The 20,948-nt window shown below is 64.7% G+C and overlaps 3 protein-coding genes across 3 annotated transcripts; all 3 read right to left on the bottom strand.

Moving 5' to 3' along the window:
- Positions 1–14: 14 nt before the first annotated feature.
- LOC311204510 (transcription intermediary factor 1-beta-like) lies at positions 15–2,109 on the bottom strand (the record flags this gene model as incomplete). The annotated part of the gene is made up of 3 exons (XM_084280925.1): positions 15–147; positions 236–348; positions 1,887–2,109. Coding segments are annotated over 3 exons (469 nt in total), but the record flags the coding sequence as incomplete, so codon positions are not given.
- Positions 2,110–5,440: 3,331 nt separating this feature from the next.
- Positions 5,441–8,846, bottom strand: LOC311204506 (zinc finger and BTB domain-containing protein 45-like; the record flags this gene model as incomplete). Its single annotated transcript, XM_084280922.1, has 2 exons — positions 7,601–8,846; positions 5,441–5,880 (listed from the first exon to the last, which is right to left on the bottom strand). Exons 1-2 carry the CDS (start codon positions 8,619–8,621, stop codon positions 5,441–5,443), a joined length of 1,461 nt encoding a protein of 486 aa, XP_084137048.1. The 5' UTR covers positions 8,622–8,846.
- Positions 8,847–15,757: 6,911 nt separating this feature from the next.
- Positions 15,758–20,037, bottom strand: LOC311204508 (uncharacterized protein). The gene is made up of 3 exons (XM_084280924.1): positions 20,006–20,037; positions 18,104–18,209; positions 15,758–16,321 (listed from the first exon to the last, which is right to left on the bottom strand). Exons 2-3 carry the CDS (start codon positions 18,187–18,189, stop codon positions 15,880–15,882), a joined length of 528 nt encoding a protein of 175 aa, XP_084137050.1. The 5' UTR covers positions 18,190–18,209; positions 20,006–20,037; the 3' UTR covers positions 15,758–15,879.
- Positions 20,038–20,948: the final 911 nt, after the last annotated feature.

The raw sequence follows: 20,948 nt of genomic DNA, 5'->3' as shown, positions 1-20,948 counted from the left end.
ACCCACCCACCGACCTGCGGGCCGGACCGTGTGGTCCTTGGTGTACTTGACCCTCTGGTGGGCCTCCACGCAGGTCTCGCACAGCGGCTCCGAGCACTCCACGCAGTAGCTGGTGGCCGGCGCGTTGTCCTCGCAGCTGGTGCAGCACTGGGGGGGGGGTGGGGGATAAAAACCGTCCCTTTTCAAGCTCTAATTAAAGGGTAATTAGGGGGTAATTGCTCATTAAGGGGTTACCCTGAGTGAGGCCCTGGCTGGCGGCGGGCTCAGCCCCTCTGCTCCTCAGGAAGTAGTTCTCCACCACCTCCCGCAGCTCCCACTGCTGCTTGCACACGGGGCAGTCCACCAGTGCTGGGGGGTGAGGGGGCAATTTGGGGAGGGGGGGTGCTGAGGGGCAACCCAAAACCCCTGGGTCACCTCCCCCTCCTCTTCCTCCCCCCCCCCACCTCAGCACAGTGACAGTTGAGGGCAGAGGATGTGGTGCTTTTGATCCCCCCCCCTCTTTGAGGTGAAGGGGGTGAGATATGGGGGGGTTAAGGGGGGGGCCACGACCACCACTGATGGGTCAGGGGGGGTAAATCGGGTCAGGGGGGCCTTGGGGAGACCCCATGGGGGTGATGCAACCCCCATGGATCCCGGCCTCGTGGGCTGCCAGAGCCCCCCCTCCCCCAATACACGACCCTCCCGGCCCCCCCACCCCCCTCCCCTCCCCTGGGCTCCACGCAGCCCAAAGCCCCCCCTCCCCGGGCCCCCATTAAACCGCCCCTCCCCCCCCCCCATTAAACCCCCTCCCTCCCCTCACTGGGCCCCCATTAAGCCCCCCCCCACCTCACTAAACCGCCTCCCCCTGTCACTGGGCCCCCATTAAACCCCCTCCCCCCCCTCGTGGACCCCCATTAAGCCCCCCAACCCCCATTAAACTAATCCCCCCCCTCCTGGGCCCCCATTAAGCCCCCCCCACCTCCATTAAACCACCCCCCCTCCCTGGGGCCCCATTAAACCACCCCTCCCCCCCGGACCCCCACTAAACCGCCCCCCCCCCCCCCCCCATTAAACCACCCCTCGCCCCCGGGACCCCATTAAGCCGCTACCCTCCCCCCCCCATTAAACCGGCCCCCTCCTCTCCCTCCCCGGGCCCCCATTAAACCGCCGCCCCCCCCTCCCTCCCCGGGCCCCCATTAAACCGCCGCCCCCCCACCCACCCCGCTCCCCGGACCCCCATTAAGCCCCCCACACCCCCATTAAACCGCCCCCTCCATTAAACCACCCTACCTCCCTAGGACCGCATTAAACCGCTCCCCCCCACACCATTAAACCGCCCCCCCCCCTCCCTCCCCGGGCCCCCATTACACCGCTGCCCCCCCCCCCCATTAAACCGCCCCCCCCCTCCCCGCTCCCCCATTAAGCCCCCCACCCCCCTATTAAACCGCCCCCTCCACTAAACCACCCTACCTCCCTAGGACCCCATTAAACCGCCCCCTCACCCTGGGCCCCCATTAAACCGCCTCCCTCCCTCATTAAACCGGCCCCCCTCCCTCCCCGGGCCCCCATTAAACCGCCGTGTGTCGTCCCCCCCCCCCCCGGGCCCCCATTACACCGCTCCCCCCCTCCCCATTAAACCCCTGCCCCCCCCCCCATTAAACCGCCCCCCCCCCTCCCTCCCCGGGCCCCCATTAAACCGCCGCCCCCCCCCCCACCCCCCCCACCCCGGGCCCCCATTAAGCCCCCCACACCCCCACTAAACCGCCCCCTCCATTAAACCACCCTACCTCCCTAGGACCCCATTACACCGCTCCCCCCCCCCATTAAACCGCCCCCCCCCCTCCCTCCCCGGGCCCCCCTTAAGCCGCCCCCCCCCCCCCCTTCCCCCCTTCCCCCCAGGGCCTCACCTGCCTCATCCGAGGCGGAGGGGGGCGAGGCGGGGGGAGTGGAGTCTGCGGGGCCCGGCGGGGCCCGCAAACAGCCCCGGCAGACGGAGTGCAGGCAGGGCAGCAGCCGCGGCTGCCGCTCGGCCCGCAGCTGCTCCCGGCAGACGCCGCAGCGCTCCAGCAGGTCCACGGACCCCGGCCGCTTCCCGGCCGCCTCCCCGACCCCCTCCGCTGGGCCCGACATGGCGGCGGCCACCCCTCGCCCCCCGCAACCCCACTCTCAGCAGCGCCCAGGCGGCTTGGCCCCGCCCCGTCCTCCCCGCAGCAGCCAATCGGCGAAGGGGCCGCGGGGAGATTGGCAGGTAAAGGGACCAATGGGAAAGGCGGGGAGGGAAAAAGGCGGGATGGGGGAGGAAGGAGCCGGCGGCTCGCTCGGTGGGCGGGGTTTAGGGGTTTATTAAACCAATAGGCACCCGCGGAGCGAGGATTGACAGCTCGACGACCGAATCGGCTTCTTCCCCAAAGGGCGGGAGGGCCAATGCGCAGGCGCTGGACCAACCAGCGCCCGAATCCCCCCAGGTGAAGGGCGGGCTCTGCAGATGGACGTTGGCGCCAGCCAATCGCCACCGCGGAACAGGCGGAGAGGATTTGAGCGACAGCTCGACCGACCAATCAGTTCCGCCACAGCCTCAAGGCGAGCGCTCCGCAGGCAGGGCTTGGGTCTGGGCACAGGCTGCCTCACACCCCCCACACACACCCCTGGCTGCCCCATCAATGTTCCCCCCAGGCTTCTGGGGCCGGTTCTGGGCTCCTCAGCTCCAGGAGGACATGGAAGGCCTGGGGAGAGCCCAGTGTGGGCCCAGCAAGGTGGTGGAGGGAGCAGAACCCCTTCCGTAGGGCAGGCCGGGGGTGAGGCCTGGTCAGCGCTGAGGCCTGGTCATTGCTGAGGCCTGGTCACCGCTGAGGCCTGGTCACTGCTGAGGCCTGGTCACTGCTGAGGCCTGGTCACTGCTGAGGCCTGGTCAGCGCTGAGGCCTGGTTATAGCTGAGGCCTGGTCACCGCTGAGGCCTGGTCACCGCTGAGGCCTGGTTATCCCTGAGGCCTGGTCACCGCCGAGGCCTGGTCACCGCTGAGGCCTGGTCATTGCTGAGGCCTGGTCATTGCTGAGGCCTGGTCATTGCTGAGGCCTGGTCATTGCTGAGGCCTGGTCACCGCTGAGGCCGGGTCACCACTTAGGCCTGGTCACCCCTGAGGCCTGGTCATCGCTGAGGGCTGGTCATCGCTGAGGGCTGGTCAGCGCCGAGGCCTGGTCACCGCCGAGGCCTGGTCACCGCTGAGGCCTGGTTATCCCTGAGGCCTGGTCACCCCTGAGGCCTGGTCATTGCTGAGGCCTGGTCATTGCTGAGGCCTGGTCACCGCTGAGGCCTGGTCACCACTGAGGCCGGGTCACCACTTAGGCCTGGTCACCCCTGAGGCCTGGTCATCGCTGAGGGCTGGTCAGCGCCGAGGCCTGGTCACCGCTGAGGCCTGGTTATCCCTGAGGCCTGGTCACCGCTGAGGCCTGGTCATTGCTGAGGCCTTGTTACCGCTGAGGCCTGGTCACCGCTGAGGCCTGGTCACCGCTGAGGCCTGGTCACCACTGAGGCCGGGTCACCATTTAGGCCTGGTCACCCCTGAGGCCTGGTCACCCCTGAGGCCTGGTCACCCCTGAGGCCTGGTCAGCGCTGAGGCCTGGTCAGCGCTGAGGCCTGGTCACTGCTGAGGCCTGGTCACTGCTGAGGCCTGGTCATCGCTGAGGCCTGGTCACCCCTGAGGCCTGGTCAGCGCCGAGGCCTGGTCAGCGCCGAGGCCTGGTCATCGCTGAGGCCTGGTCAGCGCTGAGGCCTGGTCAGCGCTGAGGCCTGGTTATAGCTGAGGCCTGGTCACTGCTGAGGCCTGGTCATCGCTGAGGCCTGGTCATCGCTGAGGCCTGGTCATTGCTGAGGCCTGGTCATCTCTTAGGCCTGGTCATTGCTGAGGCCTGGTCAGCACTTAGGCCTGGTTATAGCTGAGGCCTGGTCACCGCTGAGGCCTGGTCACCGCTGAGGCCTGGTTCGCACTGAGGCCTGGTCACTGCTGAGGCCTGGTCACTGCTGAGGCCTGGTCACCGCTGAGGCCTGGTCATAGCTTAGGCCTGGTCACAGCTGAGGCCTGGTCACCCCTGAGGCCTGGTCACCGCTGAGGCCTGGTCACCGCTTGGGCCTAGTCAGCGCTGAGGCCTGGTCACCGCTGAGGTCTGGTCACTGCCGAGGCCTGGTCACCGCTGAGGCCTGGTTATAGCTGAGGCCTGGTCATCGCCGAGGCCTGGTCATCGCCGAGGCCTGGTCACCGCTGAGGTCTGGTTATAGCCGAGGCCTGGTCACCGCTGAGGCCTGGTTATAGCTGAGGGCTGGTCATCGCTGAGGGCTGGTCAGCGCCGAGGCCTGGTCACCGCCGAGGCCTGGTCACTGCCGAGGCCTGGTCACCGCCGAGGCCTGGTCATCGCTGAGGCCTGGTCACTGCTGGGGCCTGGTCATCGCCGAGGCCTGGTCACTGCTGGGGCCTGGTCATTGCTTAGGCCTGGTCACCACCGAGGCCTGGTCACCACTTAGGCCTGGTCACCGCTGAGGCCTGGTCATTGCTGAGGCCTGGTCACTACTGAGGCCTGGTCAGTGCTGAGGTCTGGTCACCGCTTAGGCCCAGGCGGCCGCAGTTCAGCTGCCTCAGACATCCCCCCAAACCAACCTGCCCCATCAGGGCCTTCTCCAGCCTGGTCATCTTCTCCACAGGCCACAAAGCCATCAGAGATACACCTACAGCACAGCTACAGTCCCAGCAAGGGGTGTACCTGCTCCACCACGGAGCTGTGAGGTCCTCCAGCATTGACATCAGCACGCAGCGCCACCGAGGCGACAACCCTACCCACCGCAGCGCAGTGCAGATGCCTCCAGGCTTTGTCTCCTCCAGCGTGGGCTTGTCCTTCCGCCACCGTCCCCGATCGGTGTTCCCAAGGAGCAGTGAGGATGATGAGAAGGTGGGTGGGAGAGGGGGCAACTGGGTTTACTGGGCCATGTGGATCCCATCTCTTGCTGCTTCAGATCCGTGGGGTGTCCAGGCCTCGTGAAGGGTCCAACACCAACCAAAAGGTGACCATCTCCTCCAGGTTCCTCCCAGTAAAGCCTGAGGAACACCAAGGATGGAGATCCCACCACGGTTGGCACCCACTGCTGAGTAGGTGACGCTTCAGGTGGCCAAGGGGTGGAATTTTTAGGGCAAAGACCTGGAGAAACAGCGTGAAAACGGTCCAGGAAGCCCCATGTTGGGATGTTCAACCATCCCCTTGGTGCCACCACCAGAGGTGTGGGGAGGGATGGGAAACCACAGCAACTGGGGAGAGGCCGAGTGGGGTGGGGTCTCCCATCTCCATCCATCTCTCCACCCAGGGCACCAAAGTCCTTCAGCTTTCACCCCAGGGTCCCCAAACTACCCAGGGAGGTTCATCCATGGCCGTGGAGGAGCCCCAAAACCCACCACCCACCCCTCCCTTGAGGCACCTTCACGCCGTATGTGAAGCACCCGGAGCTTCAGCTCCCAGCCACGTTCCCAGCCCAGCTTCAGGTGGTCCTGGTGGTGGTGCTGGTGGTCCTGGTGGTGGTCCTGGTGGTGGTGCTGGTGGTCCTAGTGGTGGTCCTGCTGGTCCTGCTGGTCCTGCTGGTGTTCCTGGTGGTGGTGGTGGTGGCGGCACGGGGTGGGTGGCGGCGGCGTGCCGTTCCAGGAGGGTGCGGTGGGAGAAGCCCTTGGCGCAGAGGCGGCACTGGAAGCGCTCGGGGCGGTGGGTGCGCATGTGGACGTTGAGGGAGCTCTTCTGGGTGAAGCGCTTGCAGCAGACGCCGCACTGGAAGGCGCGGACGCCCGTGTGGGTCACCATGTGCTTCAGCAGGTAGTCCCGCAGGGAGAAGGACCGCCAGCACACCGAGCACTGGTGGGGCTTCTCACCTACGGGGGACACAGCACGGGGTCGGCCCGGGTGGTTGTAGTGAGGAAATGGGGGAGGGAGGGGGGTTGAGGTGGGTCAGGGTGGAGGAGGAGAGGTCAACATGGGGCAACGGGGGTCAAGGTGGGTCAGGGTGGAGAAGGAGAGGTCAACATGGGGCAGCGGGGGGTCAAGGTGGGTCATGGTGGAGGAGGAGAGGTCAACATGGGGCAACAGGGGTCAAGGTGGGTCAGGGTGGAGGAGGAGAGGTCAGTATGGGGCAGGAGAGGTCAACAGGGGTCAATAGGGGTCAACAGGTCAATGTGGAGTAAGAGAGGTCAATATGGGGCAACAGGGGTCAAGGTGGGTCATGGTGGAGGAGGAGAGGTCAACATGGGGCAACAGGGGTCAAGGTGGGTCAGGGTGGAGGAGGAGAGGTCAACATGGGGCAACAGGGGTCAAGGTGGGTCAGGGTGGAGGAGGAGAGGTCAGTATGGGGCAGGAGAGGTCAACATGGATCAGTAGGGGTCAACATGGGTCAACGGGGAGCAAGAGAGGTCAGCATGGGGCAAGAGAGGTCAACATGGGTCAGTAGGGGTCAACAGGGGTCAACAGGGGTCAACATGGAGCAAGAGAGGTCAGCACAGGCCAACATGGGTCAACAGGGGTCAAGGTGGAGTAAGAAAGGTCAGCATGGGTCAACAGGGGTCAATGGGGTCAACAGGGGTCAACATGGGTCAATAGGTGTGTAACATGGGCCAACATGGGCCAACATGGGTCAGCAGGGGCCAACATGGGCCAACATGGGTCAATAGGGGTGTAACATGGGCCAACATGGGCCAACATGGGTCAGCAGGGGCCAACATGGGTCAACATGGGTCAACATGGGCCAACATGGGTCAATAGGGGTGTAACATGGGCCAACATGGGCCAACATGGGTCAACATGGGTCAATAGGAGTGTAACATGGGCCAACATGGGCCAGCAGGGGCCAACAGGGGTCAGCATGGGGCAACATGGGCCTACATGGGCCACCATGGGGCAACACAGGTCAGCGCTGCCCCCCGCGCCTCCCTGCCACCACCCCTCCGCGTCCCCCAGCACCCCCGTCCCCACTTCACCCCCTTCCCCACCACCTCCCCACCTTCCCCGTCCCCAAAACCCACCTGGAGAGCCGGATGAACCCCAGATCCTCCTCCCACCACCCCACCCCACCCCTGGTGTGTGTCCCTGACCCCTGGTGTTCCCCCCACCCTTGGTGTCCCACCCCCGACCCCTGGTGTGTCCCCCCCTCACCCCCTGGTGTCCCCCCCCAACCCCTGGTGTCCCCCCCCACCCCTGGTGTCCCCACTTCACCCCTGGTGTCCCCCCCCACCCCTGGTGTCCCCCCCCGACCCCCGGTGTCCCCCCCGACCCCTGGTGTCCTCCCCCACCCCCTGGTGTCCCCCCCCGAACCCTGGTGTCCCCCCCCGACCCCTGGTGTCCCCCCTCACCCCCTGGTGTACCCCCTGACCCCTGGTGTGTCCCCCCGACCCCTGGTGTCCCCCCCCACCCCTGGTGTCCCCCCCCACCCCTGGTGTCCCCCCTCACCCCCTGGTGTCCTCCCCCACCCCTGGTGTCCCCCCCTGACCCCTGGTGTTTCTCCCCCACCCCCTGGTGTGTCCCCCCGACCCCTGGTGTCCCCCCTCACCCCCTGGTGTCCCCCCCACTCCTGGTGTCCCCCCCCGACCCCGCGTCCCTCACCGGAGTGGATGAACATGTGCTTGGTGTAGTTCTTGCGGGAGCTGAAGGTCTTCTGGCAGTGGCCACACTGGTAGGACGGCTCAGGACAACGGGAGGGTCCGGCTTGGGGACCCTCAGGAGCTGCTGGGACACCCCCACCGCCCAACCCCACCTCCCTACCCCCCTCGTAGAGCTGTACTGGTGGTGCTGGTGGCGGTGGGAAGCCAAACCCGCTGCCCCCCGTTGTCACCTTGACCCCAAAGGTTGTCCCCCGGCCCAGCGCCTCCGCGCTACAGTCGGCACCGCCAAGCTTGTCTTCTCCAGGCCACGGGGGCAAGAAGGTGTCAGCAAAGACCTGGGGGCCACCAAAAAAGGGGGGTTCCTCAGCAGGGAAAGGCGGTGGGACAAACCCATCCTCACCACCACCTCCTCCTCCTCCTCCTCCTTCCTCCACCATCTCCTCCTCTTCTTCCTCCTCCTTGACAGGCAGTTGGAGCCGCAACGGTTGCCGCTGCTTCCGACTGTGACAACTCGGCGGCGGGTCGGTGACACCGAACTGGATGTCAGGATCCATCAACAACCCCATGGTGGTGGTACTGGTGGTGGTGCTGGTGGTGCTGGTGGGGACCTCAGGGCGCGGTGGCCGTGGCGGGGGTAGGACTTTGGCCCCGCGGCTCTGGGAGATGATCTGGGTACACTCGTCGATGACGGTTTTGATCTGGAGGATGGAGGCGGCGGTGAGGATCTGGAGAGCTTCCGATTGGGCCACCACCAAGCAGCCGCTGTACATGAACTCCACCAGCTGCCTCACGGCCCCGCTGGGGACAACCGGCGGCACCTCGATGGCCGAATGGCCCAGGAGAAGCTTGTCGTGGAAAAAGGGGCTGCCGGCGGCCAGGACGCAGCGGTGGGCGCGTAAGGTGGCCTCGCGGATGCGGACGGTGACGTCGCAGAAGTCGCCCCCCAAACGTTGCCCGTTGAGGGTCTCCAGGAGGGACCGGCTGAAGTTCTGCAGGTGGATGTAATGGACGGCTTCGGCCATGGCCGCCCCACGCCGACAGGTGGGGGGACCTGCTGGGGGGACCTTCTCCTGGGGGTCCTTCTGCTGGGGGGACCTTCTTCTGGGGGTCCTTCTGCTGGGGGGACCTTGTGGAGGGACCTTCTGGGGGTCCTTCTGCTGGGAGATCTTCTGCTCAGGGGACCTTGTGGAGGGACCTTCTATGGGGTCCTTCTCCTGGGGGTCCTTCTTCTGGGGGGACCTGCTGGAAGGATCTTCTCCTGGGGGTCCTTCTGCTGAGGGACCTTCTGGAAGGATCTTCTCCTGGCGGTCCTTCTTCTGGGGGTCCTTCTGCTGGGGGGACCTTCTGGAAGGATCTTCTCCTGGGGGTCCTTCTGCTGGGGGGACCTTGTGGAGGGACCTTCTGGAAGGATCTTCTCCTGGAGGGAACTTCTGGGGGGATATTCTGGAAGGATCTTCTCCTGGGGGTCCTTCTTCTGAGGGACCTTTTCCTGGAGGGACCTTCTCCTGGGGGTCCTTCTGCTGGGGGGACCTTCTGGGGGACCTTCTGGGGGTTCTTCTTCTGGGGGGACCTTGTGGAGGGACCTTCTATGGGGTCCTTCTCCTGGGGGTCCTTCTGCTGAGGGGACCTTCTGGAAGGATCTTCTCCTGGGGGTCCTTCTTCTGGGGGAACCTTGTGGAGGGACCTTTGGAGGGTCCTTCTGCTGGGGGGACCTTCTGGAGGAACCTTCTGGGGGTCCTTCTGCTGGGGGGACCTTGTGGAGGGACCTTCTGGGGGTCCTTCTGCTGGGGGGACCTTCTGGAAGGATCTTCTCCTGGGGGTCCTTCTGCTGGGGGGACCTTGTGGAGGGACCTTCTGGGGGGACCTTCTGGAGGAACCTTCTGGGGGTCCTTCTGCTTGGGGACCTTCTGGGGGACCTTCTGGGGGTTCTTCTTCTGGGGGGACCTTGTGGAGGAACCTTCTGGGGGTCCTTCTGCTGGGGGGACCTTGTGGAAGGACCTTCTCCTGGGGGACCTTCAGGGGGTCCTTCTGGAGGGTCCTTCTGGAATGATCATCTCTTGGGGGTCCTTCTGCTGGGGGACCTTCTGCTCAGGGGACCCTATGGAGGGACATTCTATGGGGTCCTTCTCCTGGGGGTCCTTCTTCTGGGGGGACCTTGTGGAGGGACCTTCTGGAAGGATCTTCTCCTGGAGGGACCTTCTGGGGGGACCTTCTATGGGGTCCTTCTCCTGGGGGTCCTTCTTCTGGGGGGACTTTGTGGAGGGACCTTCTGGGGGTCCTTCTGCTTGGGGGCCTTCTGGAAGGATATTCTTCTGGGGGTCCTTCTGCTGGGGGGACCTTGTGGAGGGACCTTCTGGGGGTCCTTCTGCTGGGGGACCTTCTGCTCAGGGGACCTTGTGGAGGGACCTTCTGGAAGGATCTTCTCCTGGAGAGACCTTCTGGGGGGACCTTCTATGGGGTCCTTCTCCTGGGGGTCCTTCTCCTGGGGGTCCTTCTTCTGGGGGGGACCTTGTGGAGGGACCTTCTGGGGGTCCTTCTACTGGGGGACCTTCTGGAAGGATCTTCTCCTGGGGGTCCTTCTGCTGGGGGGACCTTCTGGGGGACCTTCTGGGGGTTCTTCTTCTGGGGGGACCTTGTGGAGGGACCTTCTGGGGGTCCTTCTACTGGGGCACCTTCTGCTCAGGGGACCTTGTGGAGGGACCTTCTGGAAGAATCTTCTCCTGGGGGTCCTTCTGCTGGGGGGACCTTGTGGAGGGACCTTCTGGGGGTCCTTCTACTGGGGGACCTTCTGGAAGGATCTTCTCCTGGGGGTCCTTCTGCTGGGGGGACCTTCTGGGGGACCTTCTGGGGGTTCTTCTTCTGGGGGGACCTTGTGGAGGGACCTTCTATGGGGTCCTTCTCCTGGGGGTCCTTCCGCTGGGGGGACCTTGTGGAAGGATCTTCTTCTGGGGGTCCTTCTGCTGGGGGGACCTGCTGGAGGAACCTTCTGGGGGTCCTTCTTCTGGGGGGACCTGCTGGAAGGATCTTCTTCTGGGGGTCCTTCTGCTGGGGGGACCTTCTGGAAGGATCTTCTCCTGGGGGTCCTTCTGCTGGGGGGACCTTGTGGAGGGACCTTCTGGGGGGACCTTCTGGAGGAACCTTCTGGGGGTCCTTCTGCTGAGGGGACCTTCTGGGGGACCTTCTGGGGGTTCTTCTTCTGGGGGGACCTTGTGGAGGAACCTTCTGGGGGTCCTTCTGCTGGGGGGACCTTGTGGAGGGACCTTCTGGGGGTCCTTCTACTGGGGCACCTTCTGCTCAGGGGACCTTGTGGAGGGACCTTCTGGAAGAATCTTCTCCTGGGGGTCCTTCTGCTGGGGGGACCTTGTGGAGGGACCTTCTGGGGGTCCTTCTGCTGGAGGACCTTCTGCTCAGGGGACCTTGTGGAGGGTCCTTCTGGAAGGATCTTCTCCTGGGGGTCCTTCTGGGGGTCCTTCTCCTGGAAGAGCCAAGAGGGTCTTGGGGTGTCGCCACCCCTGGTGTCCCCGCGGGCTGAGGGGGTCGGGGCGCCGCTGGGGACGTCCCCCAGGCGGGGGTGGGGACATCAGCGCGGCCTGGAGGTGCCGCCGTGATGTCACCGGGGGCTGGGGACGCCTCATGAGACGTCACCAGGGGCTGGGGATGCCTCATGTGACGTCACCAGGGGCTGGGGACACCCTGTGTGACATCACCGGGGGCTGGGGACGCCTCACGTGATGTCACCGGGGGCTGGGGACACCCTGTGTGACATCACCGGGGGCTGGGGACACCCTGTGTGACGTCACTGGGGGCTGGGGACGCCCTGTGTGACATCACCGGGGGCTGGGGACGCCTCATGTGACATCACCAGGGGCTGGGGACACCCTGTGTGACATCACCGGGGGCTGGTGACACCTCATGTGACATCACTGGGGGCTGGGGACGCCTCATGTGACATCACCAGGGGCTGGGGATGCCTCATATGACGTCACCAGGGGCTGGGGACGCTCTGTGTGACGTCACCAGGGCAGGGGACATCAGCGTGGAGATGCCACCATGATGTCACCGAGGGCTGGGGACGCCTCAAGTGACGTCACCAGGTGCTGGGGACGCCTCATATGACGTCACCAGGGGCTGGAGACGCCTCATGTGATGTCACCAGGGGCTGGGGATGCCCTGTGTGATGTCACCAGGGCCAAGGACATCAGCGTGGAGATGCCACCATGACATCACCGGGGGCTGGGGACGCCTCATATGACATCACCAGGGGGCTGGGGATGCCCTGTGTGACGTCACCAGGGTAGGGGACATCAGCGTGGAGATGCCACCATGACGTCACCGGGGGCTGGGGACGCCTCACGTGATGTCACCAGGGGCTGGGGACACCCTGTGTGATGTCATCAGGGCAGGGGACAGCAGCATGGAGATGCCACCATGATGTCACCGGGGGCTGGGGACGCCTCATATGACGTTACCAGGGGCTGGGGATGCCCTGTGTGACGTCACCAGGGGCTGGGAACACCTCATGTGACATCACTGGGGGCTGGGGACACCCTGTGTGACGTCATCAGGGCCAAGGACATCAGCGTGGAGATGCCACCATGATGTCATTGGGGGCTGGGGACGCCTCATATGACGTCACCAGGGGCAGGGGATGCCTGGTGTGACATCACCAGGGCAGGAGACATAAGGTGGAGATGCCACCATGACATCACCGGGGACTGGGGACGCCTCATATGACGTCACCAGGGGCTGGGGACGCTCTGTGTGACGTCACCAGGGGCTGGGGGACGCCTCCCATGACGTCATCGCGCTGCGGGGAAGCCGGTGGGACGTCAGCGGGCGCTGCGGGCGCTGCCGATGACGTCACGGGGCGGGGTGGGGGGGGTGACACACACGGACCCTCCCGGGACGCCCAGGCCGGGGGGAGGGGGCGGGGTTGGGGGGGGTTGGGGGGGGAGGGGGGGGGCGGGGCCACACTCACCTCCGCGCGCGCGCCGGAGCCGCCGCCGGCCCCGACCGCCCCCACCGGAAGCGGCGGCCTGACGTCACTTCCGGGGCCGCGCCAGCCTCAGCTGGGAAGGGGGACCGGAAGTGAAGCGGGTACCATAGAGACGAGAGGGAGGGAGCGGCCCTGGAGGGGGGGGGGGCACCGCCACGGGCTGGGGGGACCCTCAGGGACCCCCAGAGGGACCCCCTGGGGCTGGAGGGACCCTCAGGGACCCCTATAGGGACCCACTGGGGCTGGGGAACCCCTCAAGGACCCCCAGAGGGACCCCCTGCGGCTGGAGGGACCCTCAGGGATCCCCAGAGGGACCCCCTGGGGCTGGAGGGACCCTCAGGGACCCCTATAGGGACCCACTGGGGCTGGGGAACCCCTCAAGGACCCCCAGAGGGACCCCCTGCGGCTGGAGGGACCCTCAGGGATCCCCAGAGGGACCCCCTGGGGCTGGAGGGACCCTCAGGGACCCGAGAGGGACCCCCTGAGGCTGGGGGGACCCTCAGGGACTCCTATAGGGACCCCCTGGGGCTGGGGGGACCCCCTGGGGGGCTGGGGGGACCCTCAGGGACTCCTATAGGGACCCCCTGGGAGCCGGGGTACCCCACAGGGACCCCTAGAGGGGGTTCATAGGTGGTCTTCAAGCGGTAATAGGTGATCTTCAGATGCCATAGGTGGTCTTGAAGGGGTCTTGGGTGCTATTCAAGGGGTCTGGGGTGGCTTTCAAGGGGCCTTAGGTGGTATTGAAGGGGTCTTAGGTGGTCTTTAAGGGGTTCTAGGTGGTTTTCAAGGAGTCTTAGGTGGTCTTGAAGGGGGTTTAGGTGGTTGTCAAGGGGTCTTGGGTGGCCTTCAAGGTGTTTTAAGTGGTCTTTCAGATGCCTTAGGTGGTCTTCAAAGGGTCTTAGGTGGTCTTCAGATGCCTTGGGTGGCCTTGAAGGGGTCTTAGGTGGTCTTCAAGGCATCTTAGGTGGTCTTCAAGGGGTTCTAGCTGGTTGTCAAGGGGCATTAGGTGGTCTTCAAGGGGTTTGAGGTGGTCTTCAGATGCATTAGGTGCTCTTGATGGGGTTTGAGGTGGTTTTCAAGGGGTATTAGGTGGTCTTCAAGGGGTCTTGGGTGGTCTTGAAGGGTTTTGAGGTGGTCTTCAGGCTCCCCAGGGGTCTCCATCCCCGCTGTGCCCCCCAGCCCGGCTCTGGGCAGGGTTGGGTTGGGGGTTCTGCAGCTCTTGGCGCCGCTGAGGCGGGATGGGGGAGGCAGGAAATGCGTCACCTCGCGCTCTGAGCGGCGCGGCGGCGGCTGCGGGGCCGCGGCGAGGGACAGACACCCCCACACCCCCCACCCCACCCCCCCAACACACTTCCCAGCAGCTCAGACAGACAGACAGACAGACAGACGCCCGCTCAGACAAACAGCCACAGGCTCAGCCTCAGCACGGCCTCGTACCGGGGGGGTGGGGACTTGGGGGGGCTCAGGGGGGCTGGGGGTGCTTGGGGTGGTCTTGGGGGGACGTGAGGCTCAAGCTTGGGGGGACCCTGAAAGATTCGTGGAGACCCCCAAACTTGGAGACCTCCCACACTTAGAGACCCCCCACCCATAAGACCCCCACCCATGAGACCCCCACCATTGGAGACCCCCACCCATGAGACCCCCACCCTTGGAGATCCCCACCCTTGGAGACCCCCACCATTGGAGACCCCCACCCATGAGACCCCCACCCTTGGAGATCCTCATCCTTGGAGACCCCCATCCTTGGAGACCCCCACCCATGGAGATCCCCACCCTAGGAGACACCCACCCATGAGACCCCCACCCTTGGAGATCCTCATCCTTGGAGACCCCACCCATGAGACCCCCACCCTTGGAGATCCCCACCATTGGAGACCCTCATCCTTAAAGTCCCCAATCTAGGACACCCCCACCCATGGAGACCCCCACCCTTGGAGACCTCCAGCCTTACAGCCTCCACCCTTAGAGACCCCCACCCTTAGAGACCCCACCCTTGGAGACCCCCACCCATGCAACCCCCACCCTTGGAGACCCCCACCCTTGGAGACCCCCACCCTTAGAGACCCCACCCTTGGAGACCCCCACCCTTGGAGACCCCCCACCCTTAGAGACCCCACCCATGCAACCCCCACCCTTGGACACCCCCACCCTTAGAGACCCCCACCCATGCAACCCCCACCCTTGGAGACCCCCTCCCTTGGAGACCCCCACCCTTGGAGATCCTCATCCTTGGAGACCCCCAGCCTTGGAGACCCCCAACCTTGAGGTCCCCACCTTTAAACTCTGCACCCTTGAAGACCCCCACCCATGAGACCCCCACCCATAGAGACCCCCACCCATGAGACCCCCACCCATGAGACCAACACCCTTGGAGATCCTCACCCTTGGAGACCCCCACCCTTAGAGACCCCCACCCATGGAGATCCCCACCATTGGAGACCCCCACCCTTGGAGACCCCCAACCTTGAGGTCCCCACCTTTAAACTCTGCACCCTTGAAGACCCCCACCCATGAGACCCCCACCCTTGGAGACCCCCACCTATGACACCCTCACCCTTGGAGATCCCCACCCATGCAACCCCCACCCTTGGACACCCCCACCCTTAGAGACCCCACCCTTAGGGACCCCCACCATTGGAAACCCCCACCCATGAGACCCCCACCCTTGGAGACCCCCACCCATGAGACCCTTATCCTTAAAGTCCCCAATCTAGGACACCCCCACCCATGAGACCCCCACCCTTGGAGACCCCCACCCTTGGAGACCCCCACCCTTAGAGACCCCACCCTTAGAGCCCCCACCCTTGGAGATCCCCACCCATGGAGACCCCCACCCATGCAACCCCCACCCTTGGAGACCCTCACCCTTGGAGACCCCCACCCTTGGAGATCCTCATCCTTGGAGACCCCCACCCTTGGAGACCCCCACCCATGCAACCCCCACCCTTGGAGACCCCCACCCTTGGAGACCCCCACCCATGCAACCCCCACCCTTGAACACCCCCACCCTTGAAGACCCCCACCCTTGCATTCCCCAACCCTCTCCCCCCACCCTCACCCCCCCCCACCCCACCCCCATCTTCTCCTCCCCCCACAAGCCCCCTCCCCCCCACCACCCCCCCAAGACAGACAGACAGACAGACCACGCGGCTGCTTCTCTCCACCACCATTCATTAGCTGCTCCCACCCCTCCCCCCCTGGCCGCGGTGACCTCCCCCCACCCCAAACGCGGTTGGTGGGTGGGTGGGTGGGTGGGTGGGGGGGGGGGCTCCCTCCTTGGCCCTCTACTTGCTGAGACAATCTTCATTCTCCACCACGACCTTGATGATGGACTTGGCGGCGTTGGACATGGTGGCCATGGCCCTGACGGGGCCGGCGGACACCACCACGGGCTCCTGACACTCGCCCAGTTTGACGCGGTGGAAGGAACTGGGCTGCTCCGCGTTGGCTGGGTGCCCGCTGAGCATCCTGGTGTAGATCCCCTTCAGGTCACCCAGGTGGGCTTTCTGCAGGGAGATCTCCATGGCCAGCTCGATGGAGTAGAGGTTGTAGTCGAAAGGGTTGGAGAAGAGGATGGCCAAGGTGAAGGTCTCCGCCTCGTACACCAGGACCCCCACGGAGCCCCGGAAACACATCCTGGAGTTGACAAACTGGCAGCTGCCAGAAGCTCCTGGGGAGATCTTGGGGCTGGGAGGGGTGGCGTTGAAGCCGCTGAAGCAGTAGCTCCTGGGAGGGGAGAGGAAGGGAGGTGGAAGGTGGGATGGGGTGGGGGAGGTGGGATGGGGGAGATGGGGTGGGATGGGCTGGGGGAGGTGGGGTGGGCAGGGGGAGGTGGGATGGGCAGGGGGAGGTGGGAGGGGAGGAGGGGAGGAGGAAGGTGGGATGGGGGAGATGGGGTGGACTGGGGGAGGTGGGGTGGGCAGGGGGAGATGGGGTGGGATGGGGGAGGTGGGGTGGGCAGGGGGAGATGGGGTGGGATGGGGGAGGCAGGGTGGGCAGGGGGAGGTGGGGTGGGTGGGGGGAGGTGGGAGGGGAGAGGTGGGGTGGGATGGGGGAGGTGGGATGGGGAAGGTGGGGTGGGATGGGGGAGGTGGGATGGGGGAGATGGGGTGGGATGGGGGAGGTGGGGTGGGATGGGCAGGGGGAGATGGGGTGGGGTGGGATGGGGGAGGTGGGGTGGGATGGGCAGGGGGAGATGGGGTGGGATGGGATGGGGGAGGTGGGGTGGGCAGGGGGAGGTGGGGTGGGATGGGGGAGGTGGGATGGGGGAGATGGGGTGGGATGGGGGAGGTGGGGTGGGCAGGGGGAGGTGGGGTGGGATGGGGGAGGCGGGGTGGGCAGGGGGATATGGGGTGGGATGGGGGAGGTGGGATGGGGGAGATGGGGTGGGATGGGGGAGGTGGGGTGGGATGGGGGAGATGGGGTGGGATGGGGGAGGTGGGGTGGGATGGGGGAGGTGGGGTGGGCAGGGGGAGGTGGTGTGGGCTGGGGAGGTGGGATGGGCTGGGGGAGATGGGGTGGGATGGGGAGGTGGGATGGGCAGGGGGAGGTGGGGTGGGCTGGGGAGGTGGGATGGGCTGGGGGAGATGGGGTGGGATGGGGAGGTGGGATGGGCAGGAGGAGGTGGAGTGGGCAGGGGGAGGTGGGGTGGGATGGGGGAGGTGGGATGGGCAGGGGGAGGTGGGCTGGGGGAGATGGGGTGGGATGGGGAGGCGGGGTGGGTAGGGGAAGGTGGGGTGGGCTGGGGGAGGTGGACAAAGCACCAGGAGGAGCTCCAACCACTGGGAGGGGGTCTACCAGTAGGAGGGGGTCCAACCATTGGCAGGGGGTCCAACCACTGGGAGAGGGTCTACCAGTGGGAGGGGGTCCAAGCACTGGGAGGTCCAACCACTGGGAGGGGGTCTACCAGTGGGAGGGGGTCCAAGCACTGGGAGGGGGTCACCCCTTGTCACTGGGCCAACGGGAGGTGGTCTGACTCTTGGGAGACACCCCACTGCGTGGAGGTGGCCCCTCCTGGGCCTCCCCCCACCCCTCCCAGCTCTGGGATCATTCGGGTCCTTGCTGAGGGGTGAGGGGGGGGGGGGGGGGGTTGGGGAGGTGGGGGGAGGGGTTCCACCATCTCCTTTCACTTTCCATTGACCCGCTGTCAGGAAGGTGGTGGGGGGATGGGTGAGAAACAGGATGTTTATGGCTCAATTCCCCCACACTGAGTCTTCTTCTGCCCCTGCTGCTCATGGGGGGGGGGGGGGGGGGTATGGAGGGGGGAGGGGGGGGACACCTCTCCAGGTCCTTATCCCAAAGCCTGGAGCGTCTCCATGTCTGTCTCCTCCCCTGGCTTTGGGCTTTGGGGGGAATCCAGCCTCCTGCTAAGATCAAACAACTCCCCCAACCCATGGAGCAAAGGGTCTTCCCTCTCCCCCCATCCCATCCCACCCCATCCCATCCCCACCCCATGACACCCCACCCCATCCCACCCCATCCCCAACCCCAGCCCAGCCCCAGCCCCACCTTGGGGAGTGCAAAACGTTATCACATGTTTTGTTGTCGATCTGGATGGACACGCTCCTCTCCAAAGGCTTGTGCTCCTCAGCCATCTCCTTCCAGCACCTTCTCCCTGAGGGTCACAATGGATTCCTTCCCCCACGAAGGAGCAAGAGGAACCCCCAAGAGCAGGAGAACCCCAGGAGCAGAACCCCAGGAGCAGAAGAACCCCAGGAGCAGGAGAACCCCAAGAGCAGAACCCCAGGAGCAGGAGAACCCCAGGAGCAGAACCCCAGGAGCAGGAGAACTCCAGGAGCAGGAGAACCCCAGGAGCAGGAGAACCCCAGGAGCAGAACCTCAGGAGCAGAACCTCAGGAGCAGGAGAACCCCAGGAGCAGGAGAACCCCAGGAGCAGAACCCCAGGAGCAGAGGAACCCCAGGAGCAGAAGGACCCCAGGAGCAGGAGAACCCCAGGAGCAGAACCACAGGAGCAGAACCCCAGGAGCAGAAGAACCTGAGAGGCAGAAGAGCCCCAGGAGCAGAGGAACCCCAGGAGGAGAAAAACCTGAGGAGGAGAAGAACCTGAGAGGCAGAAGAACCCCAGGAGCAGGAGAACCCCAGGAGAAGAAGAACCCCAGAAGAAGAACCTAGGAGCAGGAGAACCTGAGAGGCAAAAGAACCTGAGAGGCAGAAGAACCTGAGAGGCAGAAGAAACTGAGAGGCAGAGGAACCCCAGGAGCAGAACCCCAGGAGCAGAAGAACCCCAAGAGAAGAAAAACCTGAGGAACAGAGGAACCCCAGGAGCAGAACCCCAGGAGAATAAGAACCCCAGGAGCAGAAGAACCTGAGGAGGAGAAGAACCCCAGGAGCAGAGGAACCCCGGGAGAAGAACCCCAGGAGCAGAGGAACCCCATGAGCAGAGGAACCCCAGGAGCAGAAGGACCCTGGGAGCAGAACCCCGGGAGCAGAACCCCAGGAGCAGAGGAACCCCAGGAGCAGAGGAACCCCAGGAGCAGAAGGACCCCGGGAGCAGAAGGACCCCGGGAGCAGAACCCTGGGAGCAGAGGAACCCCAGGAGCAGAGGAACCCCAGGAGCAGAACCCCAGGACCAGAACCCCAGGAGCAGAAGAACCCCAGGAGCAGAAGGACCCCAGGAGCAGAAGGACCCCAGGAGCAGAGGAACCCCAGGAGCAGAACCCCAGGAGCAGAACCCCAGGAGCAGAACCCCGGGAGCAGGACCCCAGGACCAGAGGAACCCCAGGAGCAGAACCCCGGGAGCAGAGGAACCCCGGACCAGAACCCCAGGAGCAGGACCCCAGGAGCAGAAGGACCCCAGGAGCAGAACCCCGGGAGCAGAGGAACCCTGGGAGCAGAAGGACCCCAGGAGCAGAACCCCAGGAGCAGAACCTCAGGAGCAGAACCCCGGGAGCAGGACCCCAGGAGCAGAAGGACCCCAGGAGCAGAAGGACCCCAGGAGCAGAGGAACCCCAGGAGCAGAGGAACCCCGAGAGAAGAACCCCAGGAGCAGAAGGACCTCGGGAGCAGAGGAACCCCAGGAGCAGAAGAACCCTGGGAGCAGAAGGACCCCAGGAGCAGAAGGACCCCAGGAGCAGAAGGACCCTGGGAGCAGAGGAACCCCGGGAGCAGAGGAACCCCAGGAGCAGAACCCCAGGAGCAGAAGGACCCCAGGAGCAGAACCCCAGGAGCAGAACCTCAGGAGCAGAAGGACCCTGGGAGCAGAACCCCGGGAGCAGAAGGACCCCAGGAGCAGAGGAACCCCAGGACCAGAACCCCAGGACCAGAACCCCAGGAGCAGAGGAACCCCAGGACCAGAAGGACCCCGGGACCAGAAGGACCCCGGGACCAGACCCACCTCAGCGTCGCGACGGGGAAGAGCTCAGGGACCCGACCAGCCCCGGGAACACCCACCTGCACCTCTCTGAACTTCCTCTGCCTCCAGCTCCCCGGACGTCTGTGGTCCCCACGTGGGGTGGGGCGAGGAGAAGACACAGGGGGAGGGGAAACACCCCCCAACCCCGCCCCCTTCCCCCCTCCCCCAAGAAATTTGGGGATACCGCTGGGGTCAGAGGGAGAGAGGACATCAAGGGGGGTGGGTGGGCATCCAGGGGTAGGCAGGCAGGAGGTGGCTGTTGGTGATTAGTGATGCAAATTAAGGCTGGATGATTAATGATTAATGATTAATATGGTTAATGAGGTCATTAATTATGCAGATGTCCATTGGTTCCTGGTTGGCTGAGCCTTGTGTCCCCAAAAGCCCTGGAAGCACCTTGAGATGATTCCTCCAAGGACGCTTATCTGAGGGGGGGGTCCTTGAGGAGGGGGGGTTGGGTGGTCTTCAGGGAGTCTTAGGTGGTCTTAAGATGCCTTAGGTGCTCTTCAAGGGGTCTTAGGTGGTCCTCAAGGGGTTTTAGGTGATCTTCAAGGGGTCTTGGGTGGTCTTCAAGGGGTTTTGGGTGGTCTTCAAGGGGTCCTAGGTGGCCTTCAAGGGGTTCTAGGTGATCTTCAAGGGGTCTTAGGTGATCTTCAAGGGGTTTTAGGTGATCTTCAAGGGGTCTTAGGTGGTCTTCAAGGGGTTTTAGGTGATCTTCAAGGGGTCTTGGGTGGTCTTCAAGGGGTTTTAGGTGCTCTTAAGATGCCTTAGGTGATCTTCAAGGCATTTTAGGTGGTCTTCAAGGGGTCTTAGGTGGTCCTCAAGGGGTTTTAGGTGATCTTCAAGGGGTCTTAGGTGGTCTTCAAGGGGTTCTAGGTGGTCTTGAAGGGGTCTTAGGTGGTTTTCAAGGGGTCTTAGGTGGTTTTCAAGGGGTCTTAGGTGGTCCTCAGGGGGTTTTAGGTGATCTTCAAGGGCTCTTAG

Source organism: Gallinula chloropus (assembly GCF_964237585.1).
Source record: "Gallinula chloropus genome assembly, contig: HAP1_SCAFFOLD_510, whole genome shotgun sequence".
In the NCBI taxonomy this organism is placed as follows: domain Eukaryota; kingdom Metazoa; phylum Chordata; class Aves; order Gruiformes; family Rallidae; genus Gallinula; species Gallinula chloropus.
The sequence above is the reverse complement of the archived record's forward strand: the minus strand, read 5'-3'. Positions and strand labels throughout refer to the sequence as shown.

What these genes read in the sequence shown, in the direction of transcription:
- LOC311204508 (XM_084280924.1), bottom strand. Translation starts at nt 18,189, where the DNA reads ATGGCTGAGGAGCACAAGCCTTTGGAGAGGAGCGTGTCCATCCAGATC. An exon ending in AACGTTTTGCACTCCCCAAG is followed by an intron (nt 16,322 to 18,103) that starts GTGGGGCTGGGG and finishes CTCCCCTCCCAG; the next exon opens with GAGCTACTGCTTCAGCGGCT.